Below are 24371 nucleotides of genomic sequence, written 5' to 3'. Positions count from 1 at the left end.
ATGTTTTGGACAAATGGCTGCATTTATACTAAATTAAAAAACAGAGCATATTAGTATAAATAGTGTATTTTAAATAGAAAATGTAAAACAATTTTTTTGCCAAAAAAGCTTAGTTTTCGAAAAATCGATAGTTGAACATTTACATATTGTAAAATTGTTTACTCAAATGGCTGCATTTTTTAAAAATTTTAACAAAACAATGTATATTGGATCTAAAAAGTGTATTTTAAAAACAATATGTTAAGTACCAATTTATTCAAAAAAGCTATTTTTCCAAAAAATGTCAAAATATTTAAATTTTCAACGATCGATCTCCCCAAAAATTAAGCATTTTTGTCGAAATTGTTACTCACGTTTTCTCCTTAAAATACACTATGTTATTTATACCAAATATGCATTTTTTGTTAAATTTTTTAAAAACTCCAGCCATTTTTCCAAAAAATTTTAAAATATTTAAATTTTCAACGAACGATATATCGAAAACTAAGCCTTTCTAACAAAATTGTTACTAACCGTTTTCTCTTTAAAATACCCTATTTATACCCACTATGAATTTTTGTTAAATTAAAAACAAACAAAAATGCAGCCATTTCTCAAAAAATATCTCGAAAACTAAGCTTTTCTGACAACATTTTTACTTGAAATTTTCTCTTTACAATACGCTATTTATAGCAATATGCAATTTTTGATTAAATATTGTAAAATATTTAAATTTTCAACGATGCATATCTCGAAAACTAAGCATTTTTGAGCAAAATGTTACTTAAAATTTTCTCTTTAAAATACACTATTTATATCCAATATGCAACTTTTTTGTTAAATTTTGTAAAAAATGCAGCCATTCTTCCAAAAATTCTAAAATATTTAAATTTTCAACAATCGATATCGCGAAAACTAAGCTTTTTGACAAAATGTTTACTTAACATTTTCTTTTTAAAATACGCTACTTATACACAATATGCTCTTTTTGGTTACGTTTGTTAAAAAATGCAGCCATTTTTTTCAAAAAAATTGAAATTTTGAAATTTTCAACGATCGATATCTCAAAAACTAAACTATTTTGAGAAAAATCTTACTTATTTTAATTTTCTCTTTAATATACACTATTTATATCCAACATGCAACTTTTTTTGATAAATTTACTAATAAATGCAGCCATTTTTCCAAAAATTCTAAAATATGTAAACTTTCAACGATCGATATCTCGAAAATTAAGCTTTTTTGAGAAAAATGTTACTTTAAAATGTTACATAACATGTTCTCTTAAAAATACGCCAATATCCACTTTTTGGTTAAATTTTGTAAAAAAAATGCAGCCATTTTTTTCAAAAAATTTTGACATTTTTAAATTTTCAACGATCGATATCTCGAAAACTAAGCTTTTTTGAGAAAAATGTTATTTAAAAATGTTACATAACATTTTCTCTTAATAATACACCAAAATGCACTTTTTGGTTAAATTTTGTAAAAAAATGCAGTCAATTTTTCAAAAAATTTTAAAATATTTAAATTTTCAATGATCGATATCTCGAAAACTAAGCTTTTTTTACAACAATTTTACTTCACATTTTCTCTTTAAAATACACTATTTTTATCCAATACGCTCCTTTTTTGTTAAATTTTCTAAACAATGCAGCCAATTTTCCAAAGTTCTAAATTATTTAAATTTTTAATGATCAATATCTCAAAAACTCAGCTTTTTTGACAAAATTTTTACTTAACATTTTCTTTTTAAAATACGCTATTTATACCCAATATGCACTTTTTGGTTAAATTTGGTAAAAAAAATGCCGCCATTTTTCAAAAAAAACGATCAATATCTCAAAAACTAAGCTTTTTTGACAAAAGTTTTACTTAACATTTTCTCCTTAAAACACGCTACTTATACCCAATATGCACTTTTTGGTTACATTTTAGTAAAAAAGTGCAGCAATTTTTTCAAAAAATTTTAAAATATTTAAATTTTCAACGATCGATATCTCGAAAACTAAATATTTTTGACAAAATTTTTACTTAACATTTTCTTTTTAAAATACGCTATATATACCCAATATGTGCAGCCATTTTTTCAAAAAATTTAAAATATTTAAATTTTCAACGTTATCTCGTTGAAATTTTTTTTTTACAAAATTTTTACTTAACATTTTCTCTTTAAAATACGCTATTTATACTCAATATGCACTTTTTGGTTAAATTTAAAAAAAAAAATGCAGTCATTTTTCCAAAATATTCTTAAATATTTAAATTTTCAATGACCGATATCTCGAAAACTAAGCTATTTTGACAAAATATTTTCTTAACATTTCGCCTTTCAAATACGCCATTTATACCCAATATGCACTTTTTGGTTAAATTAAAAAAAAACAATGCGGCAATTTTTTCAAAAAATTTTAAAATATTTAAATTTACAACGATCGATATCTCGAAAACTAAGCTTTTTGGACAACAATTTTTCATAACATTTTCCCTTTCAAATGCACTATTTATTCTCAATATGCACTTTTTGGTTAAATTTTGTAAAAAAAATGCAGCAATTATAAAATATTTAAATTTTCAACGATTGATATCTCGAAAACTAAGCTTTTTTTGACAACAATTTTACTTCACATTTTCTCTTTAAATTACACCATTTACATCCAATATGCGAATTTTGTGTTAAATTTTGTAAAAAATACATTTTTCCAAAAAATTCTAAATATTTAAATTTTCAACGACCAATATCTCGAAAACTAAGATTTTTTGACAACAATTTTACTTAACATTTTCTCTTTAAAATACGCTATTTATACTCAATATGCACTTTTTGGTTAAATTAAAAAAAAAATGCAGCCATTTTTTCAAAAAATGTTAAAATATTTAAATTTTCAACGACTGATATCTCGCAAACTAAGATTTTTTGACAAAATTTTTACATAACATTTTCTTTTTAAAATACGCTAGTTATACCCATCATGCAACTTTTTTGTTAAATTTTGTAAAAAAATGCTGCCATTTTTCAACAAAAATTTAAAATATTTAAATTTGCAGAGATCGATATCTCGAAAACTATGCTCTGTTGAGAAAAATGCTACTTAACATTTTCTCTTTAAAATGCGCTATTTATACCCAAAATGCAATCTGTTGTTAAATTTAAAAAACAAAAATGCTGCAAATTTTCAAAGACAGTTTAAAATATTTAAATTTTTAAAGATCGATATCGCGAAAACTAAACTTTTTTAAGCAAAGTGTACTTAACATTTTCTCTTTAAAATACACTATTCATACCCAAAATGCACTTTTTGTTAAATTTTGTAAAAAAAATGCAGTCGTTTTTCCAAAAAAATTTTGAAATGTTTAAATTTTCCACGATCGATATCTCGAAAACTTTTTTTAATAATGCGGCCATTTTTTAAAAAAAATTTAAAATATTTAAATTTTCAACTATCGATATCTCGAAAACTAAGCTTTTTTGACAACAATTTTACTTAACATTTTCTCTTTAAAATACGCTATTTATACTCAATATGTACTTTTTGTTTAAATTAAAAAAATGCAGCCATTTTTTAAAAAAGTTTTAAAATATTTAAATTTTCAACGACTGATATCTCGAAAACTAAGATTTTTTGACAAAATTTGTACATAACATTTTCTTTTTAAAATACGCTAGTTATACCCATCATGCAACTTTTTTGTTAAATTTTGTAAAAAATGCTGCCATTTTTCAACAAAAAGTTAAAATATTTAAATTTGCAGAGATCGATATCTCGAAAACTATGCTCTGTTGAGAAAAATGCCACTTAACATTTTCTCTTTAAAATGCGCTATTTACACCCAAAATGTACTCTGTCGTTAAATTTTAAAAAATGCTGCAAATTTTCAAAGACAGTTTAAAATATTTAAATTTTTAAAGATCGATATCGCGAAAACTAAACTTTTTTAAGCAAAGTGTACTTAACATTTTCTCTTTCAAATACGCTATTCATACCCAAAATGCACTTTTTGTTAAATTTTATAAAAAAAAAATGCATTCGTTTTTCCAAAAAATTTTGAAATGTGTAAATTTTCCACGATCGATATCTCGAAAACTTTTCTGACAAAAATTTTACTTAACATTTTCTCTTTAAAATACGCTATTTATAACCAATATGCAGCTTTTTTGTTCAATTTTGTAAAAAATGCTGCCAATCAAAAAAAATTTTAAATATTTCAATGATCAATATCTCGAAAACTAAGCTCTCTTGACAAAATTTTTACTAAACATTTTCTCTTTCAAATACGCTATTTATACCCAAAATGCACTCTGTTGTTAAATTTTCTAAAAAAATGCTGCCAATTTTCCAAGACAATTTAAAATATTTAAATTTTTAACGAACGATATCTCGAAAACTAAGCTTTCTTGGAAAGTTTTTGCTTAACATTTTCTTTTCAAAATACGCTATTCATACCCATCATGCAACTTTTTTGTTAAATTTTGTGAATAACAACAAAAATTTAATAAAATTAAAATTTGAACCGATCGATATCTCGAAAACTGAGCGTGTTTGGGAAAATGTTTACTAAACATGTTCTCTTTAAAGTACACTATTTATATCTACTATGTTTTTTTTTTAAGTTTGTAAAAAATGCAGCAATTTCAAAAAAAAAAAAGTTTAAAATATTTATGCCCCGTTCCTGTATATCGAAGGAAAACCCAGTCGAAAGAAAGGCAGTTACTCGAATTCGAATGAATTTGGGTTTCTCTATTCTTGAAAGTTCCATTCGTTTGTATGAGAATACATTGAGTATCAAAAATTAGTATTTTCAAATTTTTGGCCTGAGAATTCATTCAAATGTTGACAATGTTTTTACTTTTTTCTTGACACATATTGTATATGTTCGCTTGTACTCGATAACAAAATAACATATGAAGTGACTTGCCTTTCGACATAGAGGAATCAAAATGAATTTTCTTTCGTTTGGATTACCAAAGGAAGCTTTCGTTCGATATACAGGAACAGGGCATTAAATTTTCAACGATCGATATTGATCTCACAATAGTAAACATTTTCGGTTTCGAACAGGCCCATTATCAGATTTCAAAGATAGGAATATATGGCAACACTATTATATTGTTTACATTGTTTCTTTGCGCTTCTAATCAATTGATTTTGTCTTATATTTTTTTGTCGTCGTTTTGTTTTTTCTAATTGAACTGCAATATCATCAATATGAAAGATGTTGAATTGGCGTATAAAATGGAATTTGCTATATCGGGTCGTTCAAGTTTTAAAGGTTGTAATCATAATATTGCCCAAGGATCCTTGCGTATTACGGCTGTGGTTCAATGCGGTTTCCATGACAAAATTGTGTTTCCTTAAGAAACAGTATCTATACTCGGTAGGTGACATACAGAACTTGGAAAACATTCGTTATGGAGACCAAGGTCGAATGCACATCCGTTGTGAAAGCAGAAATATTGGAAGTTTGCAAGTTTAGCATTAAATATGCCAAATCTGAAAGAGCGGACTGTCGTGGCTGTGACTTGAAAATTTTTAATGGCCAAATTCGAGTTCGTAAACACGACTTATGATAAAGAAATTGGTATGGAGTATGGTGTTTAAGCTTTATGACATCCTATGGAATGCTTTGCTCAATTACGTACCGAATTAGGATGGCTTGATACAGGAAACAATATGACCGGTTTCAAACAGAGAGCGACATGAAACGCATAGATATACTTTTGTCTTCTATGTAGGCTGAATGTACCGGTCGCAAAAAACTAATGCCATGTTTCTGTATGTCGAACGAAACACCAGTCGACTGAAAAGCAGTCACTCGAATTCGAATCAATTTGGGTTTCTGTATTTTTGAAAGTTCGATTCGTTTGTATGAGAATACATTCATTATCAAAAATGAGTATTTTCAAATTTTTGGCCTGAGAATTCATTCAAATTTTAAAATGTTTTTACTTTTTTCTTGACACTTATTGCATATGTTCGTTTGCTACTCGACAACAAAATATGAAGTGACTTGCCTTTCGACATAGAGAAACCCAAATCCATTTTCTTTCGTTTGAAATACTCTCGTTCGACATACAGAAACAGGGTATAAGCTAAAGCTTGAAGTAACCCACGGCGATAATTTAAAATGTACTACAGTCAAGTATGTTACAAAACTTCCGGCAGAAAAAATAACTGTTTTGGACGTGGTCGAACAATGTCGTTCCTTCTACACAATGCATTTATAGTTTATGATCTTGCAAAAATAAAGATTTTGATATAGTACAAATGTAGATTTATATTTACTTGTAATACGCATGTATCACACGATAAATCATACACTGAAACAAATATCGGTTGTTATTTGCAATAAACTTTTAACGGCAGTTTTGTTAATATCATTTACAACAATTCACTTCAATTTCCAAAATAAATAAAAAACTAATCCCCATAATTGATGCCCTGTTCCTGTATATCGAACGAAACCCCATTCGAAAGAAAGGCAGTCACTCGAAGTCGAATGAATTTGGGTTTCTCTATTTTTGAAAGTTCGATTCGTTTGTATGAGAATACATTCATTATCAAAAATGAGTATTTTCAAATTTTTGGCCTGCGAATTAATTCATATGTTAACAATGTTTTTACTTTTTTCTTGACACATATTGTATATGTTCGTTTATTACTCGACAACAAAATATGAAGTGACTTGTCTTTCGAAATAGAGGAACCAAAATCAATTTTTTTTTCGTTTGGAATACGAAAGAAAGCTTTCGTTCGATATACAGGAACAGGGCATGAGTATTTTTAATAGAGACGCAGTTCATGGTATTACTTAAAATTTAAAAACTTTATTAAAAAAAATTGTAGTCAACAAAAATTACAACGATGAAGTTGATTTTTCGTTCAAATTATGAAAGTTTTACTAATAGTTATTACAAAACTAAGTCCTCCTACACTGTTCAAATTTATAACACTATTATTTTGTCTATAGTTTGCGCTCATATGACCATAGATACCAAAGTTTTACTCCGATTTACGTGAAATTTTGAAAAGGGAGTAGACTTCTAGCTATACATGACAAAATTGGTTAAAATCGGTTCAGATTTAGATATAGTTCCAAAATATCACTTTACCTATTTACATTTATGTGACCACAGAGGCAAACGTTTTACTCCAATTTACTGGAAAATTTGCAAAGGGGGTAAAATTTACATTCTAGCTATACATGAGAAAGTTGGTTGAAATCGGTTCAGATTTAGGTATAGCTCCATATATATATCATTCGATCGACTTGCACTCATATGACCACAGAGTCTTACTCCGATTTACAAGAAACTTTGCGAGTAGAATTGGGATTGTTGCTACACTCAAAAAAAAGTTTACTTGGATCCAAAGATTTTGACCTTCCCTTAAGGATTTTGGTATTGATTCCGAGTCAAAGATTCGGCTGCTTTAATATAAAAACAATTTTAGCGACCTATCTGGCGTTAAATTTAGGATCAATAGAATTAAAGTTAGGATACAGATCTCATTTATGGAATTTTCATCCTTTTTTCGCGGTATATTAATAGAACAATTCACGTACAAACAAATTCAAAATATAAAATGTTTTCTTAATTTCCAAAAAATTTTAAACCAAGGATGTTAAAACCTCAAAAAATAAGTATTAGCCTATATTTGAAGCGTTTTTATCTTAAATCTTAAGATTCAATATTTCAGTTAATTTAAGGACGATTTCTTTAAATCAAAAACGTGTTTCTTTACTTTAAGGAAATTTTGCCTTGGTTCAAAGACATACGACTTTATCGGAGGGACGCAAATTTCCAAAATTTGTGTCCTAAATATGCGCATCCTAAAACTTAGGTTGCGTAATCTTTAATATCACGTAAATATTTTTTTTCAGTGTATGCAGGTCCAATTTTGAGGAAATCGGTTTAGATTCAAATATAGCTCTTATATATATCATCTTATATATATCATGCCACAGAGGCCAAAGTTTTGCTCCAATTTTCGTGAAATTTTGCACGGGGAGTAGAAGTAACATTCTAGATATATATGACAAAGTTGGTTGAAAGCGGTTCAGATTTAGATGTAGCTCCCATATATATCATTCGCCCGATTTAGACTCAGGCCAAAGTTTTACTCCGATTTACGTGAAATTTGACACAGGGAATAGAAGTGACATTCCAGCTATGCCTGCTAAAGTTTGTTGAAATAGGTTCAGATTCAGATATAGTTCCCATATAAAGGGTGATTCTTTTGAGGTTAGGATTTTCATGCATTAGTATTTGACAGATCACGTGGGATTTCAGACATGGTGTCAAAGAAAAAGATGCTCAGTATGCTTTGACATTTCATCATGAATAGACTTACTAACGAGCAACGCTTGCAAATCATTGAATTTTATTACCAAAATCAGTGGCAGAAAATCCGCTTTTTTATCGACAAATTTTGTTCAGCGATGAGGCTCATTTCTGGTTGAATGGCTACGTAAATAAGCAAAATTGCCGCATTTGGAGTGAAGAGCAACCAGAAGCCGTTCAAGAACTGCCCATGCATCCCGAAAAATGCACTGTTTGGTGTGGTTTGTACGCTGGTGGAATCATTGGACCGTATTTTTTCAAAGATGCTGTTGGACGCAACGTTACGGTGAATGGCGATCGCTATCGTTCGATGCTAACAAACTTTTTGTTGCCAAAAATGGAAGAACTGAACTTGGTTGACATGTGGTTTCAACAAGATGGCGCTACATGCCACACAGCTCGCGATTCTATGGCCATTTTGAGGGAAAACTTCGGAGAACAATTCATCTCAAGAAATGGACCGGTAAGTTGGCCACCAAGATCATGCGATTTGACGCCTTTAGACTATTTTTTGTGGGGCTACGTCAAGTCTAAAGTCTACAGAAATAAGCCAGCAACTATTCCAGCTTTGGAAGACAACATTTCCGAAGAAATTCGGGCTATTCCGGCCGAAATGCTCGAAAAAGTTGCCCAAAATTGGACTTTCCGAATGGACCACCTAAGACGCAGCCGCGGTCAACATTTAAATGAAATTATCTTCAAAAAGTAAATGTCATGGACCAATCTAACGTTTCAAATAAAGAACCGATGAGATTTTGCAAATTTTATGCGTTTTTTTTTTAAAAAAAGTTATCAAGCTCTTAACAAATCACCCTTTATATCATTCGCCCGATTGACACTCATATGACCACAGAGTCCAAAGATTTACTCCGATTTACATGATATTTTGCATAGGTAGTGGAAGTGACATTCTAGTTACATGTTTCAAAGATGATTGAATCAGTTCAGATTCAAATATAGGTCTAAAATTTTGCACAGGGATGTGACATTCTAGCTATATATGCAAAGTTGGATGAAATCGCTTCAGATTTAGATATAGCTCCCATATACTTCCTTCGCCTGATACACAATCATATGACCACAGAGTCCAAAGTTTTACTCCGATTTTCGTGAAATTTTGCACGGGGAGTAGAACTAACATTCTAGATATATATGACAAAGTTGGTTGAAATCTGTTCAGATTTAGATATAGCTCCCATATATATCTTTCGTCCGATTTACACGCATATGACCACAGAGGCCAAAGTTTTACTCCGATGTACGTGGAATTTTGCACAGGGAGTAGAGTTAGAATTGTATTTGTGCATGCCGAATTTGGTGAAAATCGAAAATCGCCCGATTTAGACTCATATGGCAATGGAGGTCTAAGTTGCCGTCTGATTTAACCCTTGTGTATGTGATAACACTGGAAGCGATACCAGCGTGATGAGGTCCCGTGGGACATACAATAAAAAAAGGATGGTAGAGAGGTTATCCCTACGATATTTTTCGATCATTTACTGTAGGTGGACTCTTCTATGATGCACAAATTGCATATATAAATATTTGGTTGTAAATATAGAGTTTTATTTAATTTTTAATAGGATACAGATAATGTTTACATTTTTGATAAGTATACTAGAGGCCCTGATGTTTGTCACAGGCGTGGTACCTATAAGTATCCTTATACGTACCAAGCAACAATATATTGTTTTGGTAGTCGAACGTTCTTCACAAACTGGATTTTTGAAGGAAAAACAATACGATTTATTTAGTGGCGTTCGTTTTGTTCACAGTTTATGTGCATAGTGGTTGTTTCAAACTTGGTCCAAATTGATGCACATCTTGCCAAATTCCAGGATCCGATGTGTCTGGAACATGTATAGAAATATGAAAACTTAGATCGACCAAGATTTCGATGAAGTTCAAATAACTTTTTTTGCACTTTTAGTTTCACTATAGTGGATATATCCACGGAAGACATAAAATTATGTACTACCAAGCAACGAAACCAATGGAAACTTCAAAAATGACAAATCCTTCCAAATAACGGTATTTTCTGAAAGGATGTTAGTGGTATTAATTGTTCCAAATACGAAAATCGCAATATCTTTACGCTGCTTTTTAAACTGTGCTAAAACCACTAATGTAATTAATGGTAGGTCCCATTGGACCTCATCACGCAGCATCGCACTAAACTTTTTCAAATGCCTATAAAAACCGATTTAATGATTCAATCACATAAAAATTTAAAGTTTTGAACTTAAAACACTTCAGTACAAGAAGTCATAAACCATCAAGCTGAAATTCATATAAAAGATAAAGTTATGTATGAATAAAAATCAAAAAGGTCCAGTGGGACCTCATCACGCACAGAAGGGTTAAGTGAAATTTGACACAGAGGCCAAAACATTGCTCCGATTTACGTGAAATTTTGCACAGGGACTAGAAGTAACATTTTAGATATGAATGCCAAAGCAAGTTGAAATAGGAATAGAAATATACTTTTACTCCGATTTACTTGAAATTTTGCACAGGAGTAGAAATGACGTTGTAGCTATAGATTCACTCGGATTTACTTCAAATTTTGCTAAACTATTCTATACCAATTGATTGGTAGGCTAGTTCTTTTGGTAGTTTTGACTATTTCTTACATCTTATTTACATTTCATCTCGTTCATTTTTTTCTTCTTCTTATTGAAATCAGTGTTGCCAGGGAAATTTTTCGGTTTACCCTACAAGGCCTAAAAAAGTTCCCTTCTTCTCCTACATTCCCAAAAAATGTTCCCTACAATTTCCCCTACAGTAATTTTCGTTAAATTTAAACAAAAATTAGTAAAAAGTGTTGTTCTATGTGCTTTATTATCTTAAAACATATGAAAATGCAATGTATATTACGTAAAAATAAATTTGCATTCAGTCTTATAAAAATTTATTAATCTCAAAAATAGTATAGGTCCTTAGAAGAATTAACTTTTAGATACGTAGTCTGTCATTTGAAACTCACAAAGTCTCTATTGTTGGCCTATACTTCATGTTCGGTAAAGAACATACTGAGATGTACTTCAAAATTGCTCACCAAATTTGGTAGATCACTTTTTCGCAAAATAACATATATTTATTGGCGAAAGATTTTTTATGTGAAGCTTTGATTTACAATGTTTCTCAAGTTCTGATTTACCACAGCTCATGTGTTTGCCACAAACATTGCAATCACACTTCTACTTATCGTCTTTCACAGAATATTCCACAGAAATTTTCCTAGAAAATAAATAAACTAATAACAAAAGTATAGTTCCAAAATTTTAGACCATTTTTCGCTGGAGAGTATTTTTAATTTTTCTTCATCGGAGGTGTGCCGAGGTGTGTATTTTGTAACGAAACATAAATGTTGCCACACATTATTAAATATCAAGCCTTGCCAGCTTCTAACGAAAACGCTAGCAAAATGCGGCGGCGTACATAACTTTTTTCCTCCCTCAGAGCCACCAAACTGCAAAAATGATTAAAAATTGTGTTGAGTGAAAAGTCCCTGCATTTTGCTGTATTTGGAAAAGTTTTCCCCTACGTCCCTACAAAACGCAAAATATTAGAAAAGAAACTACATGTAGGGAATTTCCCCTACTTCTGACAACACTGCTTGAAATCCAATATCCCAATAAACACTAGATGAGCGTTTTTCAAATGCAACACCTTTTCAGTTTGAGGGTAAATATAATTTTCAACATAAATCCAACTTAATTTGAAACGTCTTCATACATTTTCAAATTGTTTGCGAATTACTTCTAAAGGCCTGGTTATGCATCTAACAATGTAACGTAGCCGTAACATAACGGCAACGTATGATTTTTTGGCGATTATCCTAATTGAAAAAACGTACTAACAAACTATCAAGAGGAGGCAGAAAAAGCGAATAATATCAATTTGTCATTGTCCATTTTAACCGAAAACAACCCAATAGAATATTTTTAATGAAATATATTTTCACGCTAATCACATTTTTATTCTTTTTCAATTGATGAAACTTGTTTTCTGATCAGCTGATACGAAAACTAGACGTCAATTTTTGTTTTTTTCTTTCTGAATCTTACGAAACGTTTACGTTTTGCTAACGTTGGGTAACCGTTTGTATGGGCTGTCGTATATCAAAAACAAACAGCTGACACGCTACGGTACACTTACGCTTTGGATGCATAATCAGGCCTTAAATCGCCAAAAAGTTGACGAAATGTGTTGAAAATAATTGGAGAAAACTTTGACGAAATACTACCCTGAAATGAATTCTCGATGCAAAAATTTTAACTGATAATGTTTAAGAAAAGTTTTATTGATATTCTTATTTATTGAAATGTTATTGACTTTTAATTAGAAGTGGGGTTTACTTTTATCCAAATTTTGGTTGAAAAATATCCACAACAATACAAATTTTTAATTTGCCTCACATCGAAAATTGTCTGAGAGGATTGAGGATTACAATTATTGTTAATGTGTTGAATTTTACAGTTGAGGGTAATGTCTGTTTTTAATTGAGAACGCGATTTTCTGAACAGTTTCTTAACTTGAATATTGCCCTAATACTTTGAAAAAATGTTTGAAAAATTGTAGAAGTTTAGCATTTTTCAAACGTTTGTGTATATTGGGATGTTATCAATATTTTTGCATTGCACCAGTAGTCTGAGAACGAAGTCGATATATTTAACGGCGGTAAAAATTGCACCAAATGATGTGTAAAGGTGGCAATCCTTAAATGTGTTATGTGTAGTGCATAGAATGGGGACATGTACTCAAAAGATGCGGTAGATTGATGGAAGTCCCGAAAACATGCGGAAAAGAGTAAATCGGTAATATACAAGAGAAAAAATCGGCGAAAATTAATAATTTTTTATCCAATAAGTGTCAAAAAAAATATTTAACAGAATAAACCGTTAAAAATGTAAAAATTTTTGTGTCCCCAAAACATGCGTCAGACATACATATATATATATATATATATATATATATATATATATATATATATATATATATATATATATATATACATATATATATATATATATATATATATATATATATATATATATATATATATATATATATATATATATATATATATATATATCTATATATATATACATATATATATATATATATATATATATTTATATATATATATATATATATATATATATATATATATATATATATATATATATATATATATATATATATATATATATATATATATATATATATATATATATATATATATATATATATTTGCAAATCAGGGTAAAACTTTGGCTTCTAGGACCATATAAGTGCATATCGGGCGAAAGATAAATATGGGTGCTATATCTAAATCTGAACCGATTTGCCTGATATTGCAAGTTTTTTGCGACCCATAAAATATTCGCATGTACTGAATTTGAAGAAGATCGGTTAATAAACACACCAATTATGGCCAGATCAGTGATAAATATATATGACAGCTACATCTAAATCTGAACCGATATTTTCCAAATTCAACAGCGACTGCCTTTGTCCCGAAAAAAGACTCTATGCCAAATTTGAGGACGATCGGTGTGACAGGTCACAGTTTAATCCGATTGCACACAAAAATACATCAACAGACAGATAGACGGACGGACAGACAGACAGAATGACATAGCTAAATCGACTCAGAATTCAATTATAAGCCGATCGGTACACTAAACGATGGGTCTTTGACTTTTCCTTCTTGGCGTTAGATACAAATAGTTAGATACACAAACTGTACCACAGTAGTGGTGAAGTGTATAACAAAATATACGCCCGTAAGTTCAGCCAGGGTTTATGTACCCTCCATCATGGATTGCGTAGAAAGTTCTACTGAAAATATTGCCATCCACTTGATTTGGTCGAAAATTATTTACTTATTTTTGTGAAATCGGTGTAACATCTACGTTTTTAATATATTTTAGTTACAATTTTCTAAAATTAACTAAAACTCTCTTTCCCTGGTGAGTTCACTGTTTTTTTCAGTGTAGAGCAATATTTTATTTTTAGACAGTGAACAGTGTGCTTCTCTCAACAATGTTACTTTCTCGGATATTATGTATCTGATATCGACAATATTTCTTCTTCATATTTCTTCACTGCGTGTGAGAGGGGGATAATCTACCGCTGAACTGAAGTTTTTGGTGATTGAACACTTTTGGAAACTAGGATTGATCCCATGTCCGTCGTATGCAAGGGGCATGTTAACCATTGCACAAAGGTGACTGCTATGTTCACAAGAGCTCGACACTGTATGTATTACCTGAGTATAATCAGTGAATGAAATGACCCGTAAAACTCTGACAGTGTAATAATTTCGGACAAAGTAAAGGGTCGTCCTATCAAACGAATTTGAATTTTGGTATACTTCCTCACATGTTTGTCAATTGAAAGAATAAAAATATTTTCCCACTAAGAAAAGATGGTCGTTTGAATTGGTAACATTGCTACCCTGTAATAAGCAAAACTAACAGGGGTATGAAAAATTAGGAACCACCTTTATGCAAAAAACGGTACAAAAATGGAATTTTAACTCTGAAATCTATTTTTTTTTCAAAAACCTGTTAACTAGAAATTGCTTCAAAATTCAATGACCCTCAAATTAAGAGCAAATTTAAAAAAAATCAAATTACAGATTTGCTTGAATTTATAATTGTTGCCTCATTTATTTTGTTGATAGTTTATTAATTTTTTTGTAAAGATTTTTGGAATGCATTTTTCGCATTACTTGCTGTACTTAATTCTCCAGGAATCCGATTTAATGACTATCAGAGGTAGAGTGTTTTGGATGGAAGCCATGATCATCGGCATAATACTCAACCTTATGGACTTTGCCATCATGATGATCCTTCCAGGAATAGGAACCATGGACAAGAATGGCATGTTCCTTGCCATAATCCTTGACTTCACCATTTTCATGGCGATGGATGCCATCACTGGTCTCGGTACTAAAATAATTTGAGAAAGCTACAATAGATAATTTTTTAAAGGTTTACGAAAAACACTTACTCGAATGAATACTCATGATGATCAATCTTGGAGTGTGACTTTACAATCTCTGCATGCTCATCAGGAGTAGGGGCAGCAAAGGCAATAGCAAATAAAGCCACAACAACAATAAGGAATTTCATTTTGTTTTTCGGACTGTTCCTGGACGATCTACTGAACCAAATGGATATTGAATTAAACAAATTCGAAGTATTTTATACTTAAACATTTGTTGGATTTCGATGGTTAGTACCTGTAAACAGTCATAATTGGATATTATAGAAAACCTGTTCCAAGTAAATGACTTGAGGCAATTAATAATTATTTGAAAACGTTATGAGCATTGATGAAAATATTTAAATACTTGCCCCAATGGTAATTTCTTGGAACCTATGGTGGGAGGTATGACATTCTGATTTAAAATTTCGAATATTCAATTTCAGTCATTTTAAAACTATATAAGAAATACATAAGAACATTGGTGTAGTATAGAAGAATAACCATATCTGGGGCGCCAATGAAATAAAGTCCCAAAGAGAAAATTAAGTGCGACCCCAGAGATTTATGCAGATAGTAAAAGCAACAACTTTTGGGACTTTATTTAATTTTCTTGAGACTTTGTTTCATTTTAAAAATGGGGATTTAAATTCATAGAAGAATAACGCCGCAAAATAAACAATAAAATTATATCCCAAAATACCATATATTCTGTAGCGTTATTTCATTATACCCTGCGCCACACTGTGGAACAGGGTATTATAAGTTTGTGCATATGTTTGTAATACCCAGAGGGATACGAGATAGACACATGGTGTCTTTGGCAATAATGCTCAGGGTGGGTCCCAGAGTCGTTATAACCATGTCCGTCTGTTCTTCTGTCCGTCCGTCTGTGAACACATTTTTGTGATCAAAGTCTAGGTCGCAGTTTAAGTCCAATCGCCTTCAAATTTAGCACATGTTCCTAATTTGGGTCAGAATAGAACCCTATTGATTTTGGAAGAAATCGGTTCAGATTTAGATATAGCTCCCATATATATCTTTCGCCCGATATGGACTAATATGGACCCAGCAGCCAGAGTTTTATACCGATTTGCTTGAAATTTTGCACAAACATAACACTTAGCCGTATAGTCAAGTGTGCAAAATTTGATTGAAATCTGTTCAGATTTAGATATAGCTCCCATATATATATTTCGCCCGATATGGACCAATATGGTCCTAAAAGCCACAGTTTTGGCCCAATTTGGTTGAAATTTTGCACAGAGAGTAGATTTAGCATGGTAGCTATGCGTGCCAAATTTGATTGAAATCGGTTCAGATTTATATATAGCTCCCATAATAGCTTTCGCCCGATTTAGACTCATATGGCCAAGTTTCATTTATTCAATCCAACTTACAAAAGCTCACGGATATCTGCGTTCCTGTTAAAACCAAGAATAGTCGAAGTAAAAATGAACCCTGGTTTAATGAGCACATAAAAAGATTGATTGTCAAGAGAGACAATATGTACAAGCGTTGGAGACGTTACAAAACTCCGGAACTACACGATCAATTCAAGGTTGCTCGGTGCGAAGTTAACAAGACTATTAAAATGGCAAAAAGTTCCTACTACCGATCAAAATTCTCATCTGCTATAAATTCACGAGCTAAGTGGAAAACTATAAGTAACATAGGCATAGGACGCTGTAGTAAGAATGTCAACTATATTGAAAATGCGTTCGACAAGATGAGGTAGTGAAATGTTTCAAAGAAACTAGGTCAAATGCTGAAGGGATGGATGCACTTAATCCGCAGTTGATTAAATTGATTTTCCCGATGCTTCTTCCATACATTACCCATATATATAACTCGGTAATCACCAAATCTACTTATCCAACGACGTGGAAAAAATCTAAAATTATCCCAATACCCAAAGACAATAACGACTACAGACCCATTGCAATACTCCCTTTTCTATCAAAAGTTCTGGAAAAACTATTGTATACCCAGATAAATGATTATATTTGTGAAACAAATATGATATCAACTCATCAATCTGGGTTTAGACCAGGGATCCGGAGCGGAGCGGAGCGGAGCGTGGAGCGGAGCGGAGCAAGCCCTTTTTTTGCCGGAGCGGGAGCGGAGCGGGAGCGGCATTTCTAAAACCCGGAGCGGAGCGGGAGCGGAGCGGTTTCCAAATGAAAAACCGCTCCGCTCCGAATAAAATATTACTTGAATGAAATGTGTAACTTTGAAATTACACTGTGTAGGTAATTTCAAATTTAGCTAGTACTTAGCGTAGTGTGAGTAAGCGTTTAAAATGTACGATATGTATTTTTGTACGTACGTACATTGGGGAAAACACAACGTGTTTTTTAGTAATTGTTTTCAAAAACGGCAAATGTCAAAATATATCTCTAGTATGTGTTGTAAAAGTAACAACAGTACTTTCGATCAATTTCATTCCGTATTACTACAAAGATGTTTGTAATGAACGTCAAATAAATGCAATTAAACGATCTTATTTATATTTAATTTTTTAGTTTTCTACACTGAAAAAAATATTGTCGTGAAGTCAAAGATTCCATGTCCTTAGAATAAGAATGCAAATTTTGCTTAACATGGAAGACGCATTTCTCTAAAATAAAGTTTTTTATACCCATCACCATAGAATGGTGACGGGGGTATAATAAGTTTGTCATTCCGTTTGTAACACATCGAAATATCGATTTCCGACTATATAAAGTATATATATTCTTGATCAGGGAGAAATTCTAAGACGATATAACGATGTCCGTCTGTCCGTCTGTCCGTCTGTCTGTCTGTCTGTTGTAATCACGCTACAGTCTTCAATAATGAAGCAATCGTGCTGAAATTTTGCACAACCTCGTCTTTTGTCTGCAGGCGGGTCAAGTTCGAAGATGGGTTATATCGGTCCAGGTTTTGATATAGTCCCCATATAAACCGACCTCCCGATTTGGGGTCTTGGGCTTATATAAATCGTATTTTTTATCCAATTTGCCTGAAATTTGAAATCTGGAGGTATTTTATGACCGTAAAGAGGTGTGCCAAAAATGGTGAGTATCGGTCCATGTTTTGGTATAGCCCCCATATAGACCGATCTCCCGATTTTACTTCTTGGGCTTATAGAAACCGCAGTTTTTATTCAATTTACCTGAAATTGGAAATCTAGAGGTATTGTAGGACCACAAATACGTGTGCCAAAAATTGTAAGTATCGGTCCATATTTTGGTATAGCCCCCATATAGACCGATCTCCCGATTTTTCTTCTTGGGCTTATAGAAACCGCAGTTTTTATTCAATTTACCTGAAATTGGAAATCTAGAGGTATTGTAGGACCACAAATACGTGTGCCAAAAATTGTGAGTATCGGTCCATGTTTTGGTATGGTCCCCATATAAAACGACCTCCCGATTTGGGGTCTTGGGCTTATAGAAAGCGTATTTTTTATCCAATTTGTCTGAAATTGGAAATCTAGGGGTATTTTCGGACCATAAAGAGGTGTGCTGAAAATGGTGAGTATCGGTCCATATTTTGGTATAGCCCCCATATAGACCGATCTCCCGATTTTACTTCTTGGGCTTATAGAAACCGCAGTTTTTATTCAATTTACCTGAAATTGGAAATCTAGAGGTATTGTAGGACCACAAATACGTGTGCCAAAAATTGTGAGTATCGGTCCATGTTTTGGTATGGTCCCCATATAAAACGACCTCCCGATTTGGGGTCTTGGGCTTATAGAAAGCGTATTTTTTATCCAATTTGTCTGAAATTGGAAATCTAAGGGTATTTTCGGATCATAAAGAGGTGTGCTGAAAATGGTGAGTATCGGTCCATATTTTGGTATAGCCCCCATATAGACCGATCTCCCGATTTTACTTCTTGGGCTTCTAGAATCCGAAGTTTTTATCCTATTTGCCTGAAATTGGAAATCTAGAGGTATTTTCGGGTCATAAAGAGGTGTGCCGAAAACGGTGAGTAGCGGTCCATGTTTTAGTATATCCCCCATAAGAACGATCTCCCGATTTAACTCCTTGGGTTTCTAGAAACCGTAATTTTTATCTGATTTGCCTGAAATTGTAAATATTCAGGTATTTTAGGCTCGGTCCATTTGGTAATGCCTCCATATAGACCGACTTCACTTGAACTGCTTGAAACTCAATGTAAAATTTCCAGATTTTACTTCTACATATTTAAGATCTCAAATCAAGACGCTATTTTATAATTTTCTTGCACACTTACAAGAGATGTTAATGATTCCTCTAAAACTCAAACAAAAATGGTTCTTATAAATCCAGAATCTGATATAGCCCTCATAGGTGAAATCTTTAAATTTATCTTCGGGAAGTGTCCTCACGCCCTCCTAAAATTTCAAAGGAAACCCTAATATTTGGTTCATGGTGGTGGGTATTTAAGGTTCGGCCCGGCCGAACTTAGTGCTGTATATACTTGTTTTCTTGTCCAAAAGGCAATAAACTTTTGAATGAAGTTGTAATGTCCTTATAATTAAGTGATTTTACTTAAAAATGTGTATCATAACATGAAAGATAAAATTTTTTAATAATTTTTAATAATTAAGAAAAATTCTTTAAAATTAATAAAATTGTCTTTAAATTTGTTTCCTTTTTGCATCTTGCCTACAAAGCAAAAAATCGTTAAAAAATAAGACATGTTTTTCAACACTTTATTTTAAAGACGCTTTTTACTTGAAACATAGCATAATTTCTACTGGAAATCGAGTCTTAATATGGAAAAAAAATAACTCGTTAACTCGTTTTTAAAGGATTTTGATAACAACTGACGAAAAAAATCTAAAAAAATGAAAAATTAACATATGCTTCCTAGAATGCTTCCTTTAATGAAGTCAAAATGGATTTAATATTTCTGAAAAAATCTTCAAAATTAATAAAATATTTCAACACATTGTTTTAAAGTTATTATACCCTAAACCACATAGTGGTTAGGGTATAACAAGTTTGATCTGCCAAAAAATGTGCCTACAAGAAATATTGATTTTAGACCCCATAAAATATATACCGATCGACTCAGAATCACCTCCTGAGTCGATCTAGCGCTTGGCGTCCGTCCGTCTGTCCATGTATTTGTTGTTCACAGGATTTCGGTCGCAATTATTAACCGATTTTGTTGAAATTTGGTACAGGGAGTTTTTTGGGCACAAGGACGAACGCTATTGAATTTGGAAGAAATCGGATCAAATTTAGATATAGCTCCCATATATATGTATTGCCCGATTTCGACAAATGGGGTCACGTTGCACTTTTTTACTAACCGATCGTCGTCAAATTTAGCACAAAATAATCTTCTGTATCACCCTTCAAGTCTGAAAATTTCATCGAAATCGGTTCAGATTTAGATATAGGTCCCATATATATGTATCGCCCGATTTTGTCAAATTAGGTCATAAAACCCTTATTTATCAACCGATCTTACTCAAAGTTGGCGAAATGTAATCTTCTATAGCACTAACTATATGTGCAAAAAATCATCGAAATCGGTTCAGATTTAGCTATAGCTCCCATATATGTACCGCCCGATTTTTCTAAATAAAATAAAACTCAATTGAACAAATAATACAATGTTTGTACTATAATTTTCTCGAAGAGGAGCGGAGCGGAGCGTGGAGCGGAGCGGAGCGATTTTTTTTTTCTCGGAGCGGAGCGAGGAGCGGAGCGTTTTTTTTTTCTCCGGAGCGGGAGCGGAGCGGAGCGAAAAAAATGGACCGCTCCGGATCCCTGGTTTAGACCTAACCGCAGTTGCTTAACGACACTGGCAGACGTGATAGAGGATATCAGAGCAACTATTGATGAAAATATGATATCAGTGCTTGTTCTACTGGACCATAGCAAGGCGTTTGATACTGTCAATCATGCAATCTTATTGTCAAAATTAGAAAAATACTTTTGCTTTTCAACAAATGCATGTAAATTATTAAGGTCATATTTGATTAATCGTACTCAAAAAATATTTTGCAACAATGTTTTTTCTAATGAACTGGAAATTGCAAATGGAGTTCCACTGGGGTCTGTTTTAGGCCCTTTGTTATTCAGCATGTATATTAATGATCTACCCAAAATATTACAGCACTGCAAAATTCATATGTACGCTGATGATGTCCAATTATATAGAGGGGCACATAAAAATGAAATTGCCATCTGTACTCACTGGGCATATATTGATGGTCTCTGTCTCAACCCTAGAAAATCAAAATTTCTTGTTATAACAAAGTCTAAATGCGTATTGGAAAATGAAATCGTTCTAAGGGTTAACAACACTAACATTTGCCAAGTTAAGACATCTAAGAACTTGGGCGATATATTTAATGACCGTCTAACTTGGTCAGCCAATATTAATATGGCGCTGGGAAAACTATATGGCGTGCTGCGAAATCTGTGGGCAGTACAAGATGCAACTCCCGAAAATATAAGAATGCTTCTGGCAAAAACATACTTGTTACCCTCATTACTGTACGGGTGCGAAATATATGCCAACTGCGATAGCTCTGATAAACAAAGACTTAAGGTTGCATTCAACAATATTGCAAGATATATTTATAACAAAAGAAGAAATAATCGAATATCCTCATATTCTTATCAAATATACAACATGAATTTTGAAAATTTTCTAAATTTTAAATGTGTATTGTTCTTACATAAAATTATTTATACTAAAGAACCAGACTATCTTTATAACAAACTGACGTTTGGAAGATCAAATAGAGGCCTCAGAATTATTCAACAAAGGTATACATGTTTGACATCTGAAAGACAATTTTTGATACACGTCTTTGGAACAGTTTGCCAATTCAGCTACAGATTATAAGCAACGCAATTGTATTTAAAAATGAAATAAAAAATTGTATTCGTAAATTTATTACCACATTTCTTGTAAACTATAAAATCTGTTGTACTATTAAGTAACCTCCAAATATTTTTATCACAAATGCATAACTAGCGCTTCAATTATAAGAAGTATTTCTTGTAGTGCCAGGATTGCTAATAAATAAATAAATAAATAAATAAATAAATAAACAGTTAAAAATTTTATTCCTGAATACATGTAGATGTATGAAAAATTGGGAAAAGAAGATATTTTGAAACACGAATGCAGATGAAAATCATACAATGCGCGGATTAATTTGCTCGCAATGGAACCTCTGTAAAAACTAAATATTACATTGAACGCAGACTCCATCCGTTGGTAACACAGAAAAAATTCCATAGTTGAACTAACGCAAAATTTAACTTATATTTATTGCAAACAATTATTTGCTAGTATATAGTTCAATGACCGTACACATAATTTCACTGTATGGTTAAAATGGAAATTTATTTTATATATAATTAATATTATTTTTATATATAATAAATTTTATATAAAATACAAAATTACTGCCTTATTGTATTGTCTTAAATAAATAAAATAAACAAATAAATTTTTTTTTGTTATGGACCGATGTCCCTTGTAGAAATTGCAATTTCTATCAGAGCTGTCGTGCTCACTCGGGTAATGCGGGTAAATGTCTATAGAATTTAGAACTCAAATAAAAATGTTTCTTTTAAATCCCAAATCTGATGTAGTCTCCATGGGTAACAAGTAGGAAAAGTCTAAAGTTGGCGTTCCACTACTTTCTAAACCGAAATTGTTTCAAATCCTTCAAATATGTTGGGATCTATATAGAGGTTTATATTCCGATATATATATATATATATATATATATATATATATATATATATATATATATATATATATATATATGTATGCCTTGCGTTAATTTTGGGGACACAAAAATATATATGATTTTACGAGTCTGAAATATTCTCCACATCTTTTTAAGCTCATCTAACCCAAAATTGCACTATATGGACCACATATTCCATTTATTTCGGCGATTTCCTACGCACCGTTAGTTATGAGGACAGCAGGGTACGCATCGTGAATTTTGAGGACGCGTCCCCAAAACTAACGCTAGATATATGCCACACATGATTACCACCATCTCGTTTATATTTTAGCATTTTTTATCAACGCCGTTCCCAATGCAATCTTGGCTATGATGTTCTTCTTTACGCATGAAAAGTCTTAAAATAATCTTAAGACGTTGTTATGGAAACTCCGACGGTGGTGCAATGTGATAAGGCGACTGTTAATGCGTGTGGAGCAGAAAATCCAGGTTCGAGTCACGGCACACGCAATTATTTTTACCAAAAATCTTTAGTTTAAAGACAAAATCTTTGGAATCAGCATTAAATTTCGTCAAAATCCAGCCCATTTATCTCTTTCTTCACACTCAAAAAAGTGGTTACAATATTTCAGCAAAACCGATTTAATTCATTTTTAGTTCGTGAAACTAGTAGCTTTTAAGAAAGATTCGATGACTTTAATAATTTTTTGCGCACGTTAGTTAAATTAACTAAAACAGAGTAAAAAATCATACAGAAATGATGCATAAAGATTAGCTAAATTCATGTATCCCACAAAATAGTTCAGAATTTATTAACATTGTTAATTTTACGAAATATGCACCCATCTTTAAATTCCTATAACACTAAAGACATTTTTGCAGTTTTGAACTCCAATTTGTTCCTCAAACTACGAAATATTTTTAATGAGTGAAACATAATATTTTGATCTAATAAATGTATTTATTATATGTCGCAAATATGTTATGCTACCCAGCAACAAAAGAGTATCCAAACAAATAGTAAAAATGTTAGTTTTAGATCCTGAAGTGGTGTTAAACAAAGTTAAAATTAACCCTTAAAAATATGAAAAAAGTGAATTAAAATAACTTGCTGTGTAGGACATCTTTGGTCGGGCATTTTAAGAAGTGAATTTAAAGCTAGTCTATATGACCATTATATGCTTGCACTTAAAAGTAATATGTTAAATATTTGAGTTCCAAACATATCATTTTTACACCGAAATATATGAAAACAGTCTTTTCGTCCATGTACAAATAAAATAACACTAATAGTTAAAAACAATAAAAACAATAAAAACAAAAATACGGCCGTAAGTTCGGCCAGGC

At 31.7% G+C, this 24371-nt stretch overlaps 1 protein-coding gene and 1 long non-coding RNA gene across 2 annotated transcripts; one reads left to right on the top strand and one right to left on the bottom strand.

Annotated features, from left to right (window-relative positions):
- Nucleotides 1-14998: 14998 nt before the first annotated feature.
- On the bottom strand, nt 14999-15485 carry LOC142242072 (larval cuticle protein 65Ab1-like). Its single transcript, XM_075313966.1, has 2 exons — nt 15344-15485; nt 14999-15282 (listed from the first exon to the last, which is right to left on the bottom strand). The coding sequence occupies exons 1-2, from the start codon at nt 15463-15465 to the stop codon at nt 15093-15095; spliced, it is 312 nt and encodes a 103-aa protein (XP_075170081.1). The 5' UTR covers nt 15466-15485; the 3' UTR covers nt 14999-15092.
- Nucleotides 15486-23177: 7692 nt separating this feature from the next.
- LOC142242061 (uncharacterized) lies at nt 23178-23606 on the top strand. The gene is made up of 2 exons (XR_012723953.1): nt 23178-23266; nt 23356-23606. It is a non-coding gene; the product is annotated as an uncharacterized LOC142242061 (long non-coding RNA).
- Nucleotides 23607-24371: the final 765 nt, after the last annotated feature.

This window comes from Haematobia irritans, chromosome 1, assembly GCF_050003625.1.
Source record: "Haematobia irritans isolate KBUSLIRL chromosome 1, ASM5000362v1, whole genome shotgun sequence".
NCBI lineage: Eukaryota > Metazoa > Arthropoda > Insecta > Diptera > Muscidae > Haematobia > Haematobia irritans.
This window is presented reverse-complemented; position numbering and strand designations above follow the sequence as displayed.

Excerpts from the sequence above, each read along its gene's own strand:
- LOC142242072 (XM_075313966.1), bottom strand. The coding sequence starts at position 15,465 with ATGAAATTCCTTATTGTTGTTGTGGCTTTATTTGCTATTGCCTTTGCT. Across the intron at positions 15,283-15,343 it reads CATCATGAGTATTCATTCGA|TACCGAGACCAGTGATGGCA; the intron begins GTAAGTGTTTTT and ends AAATTATTTTAG.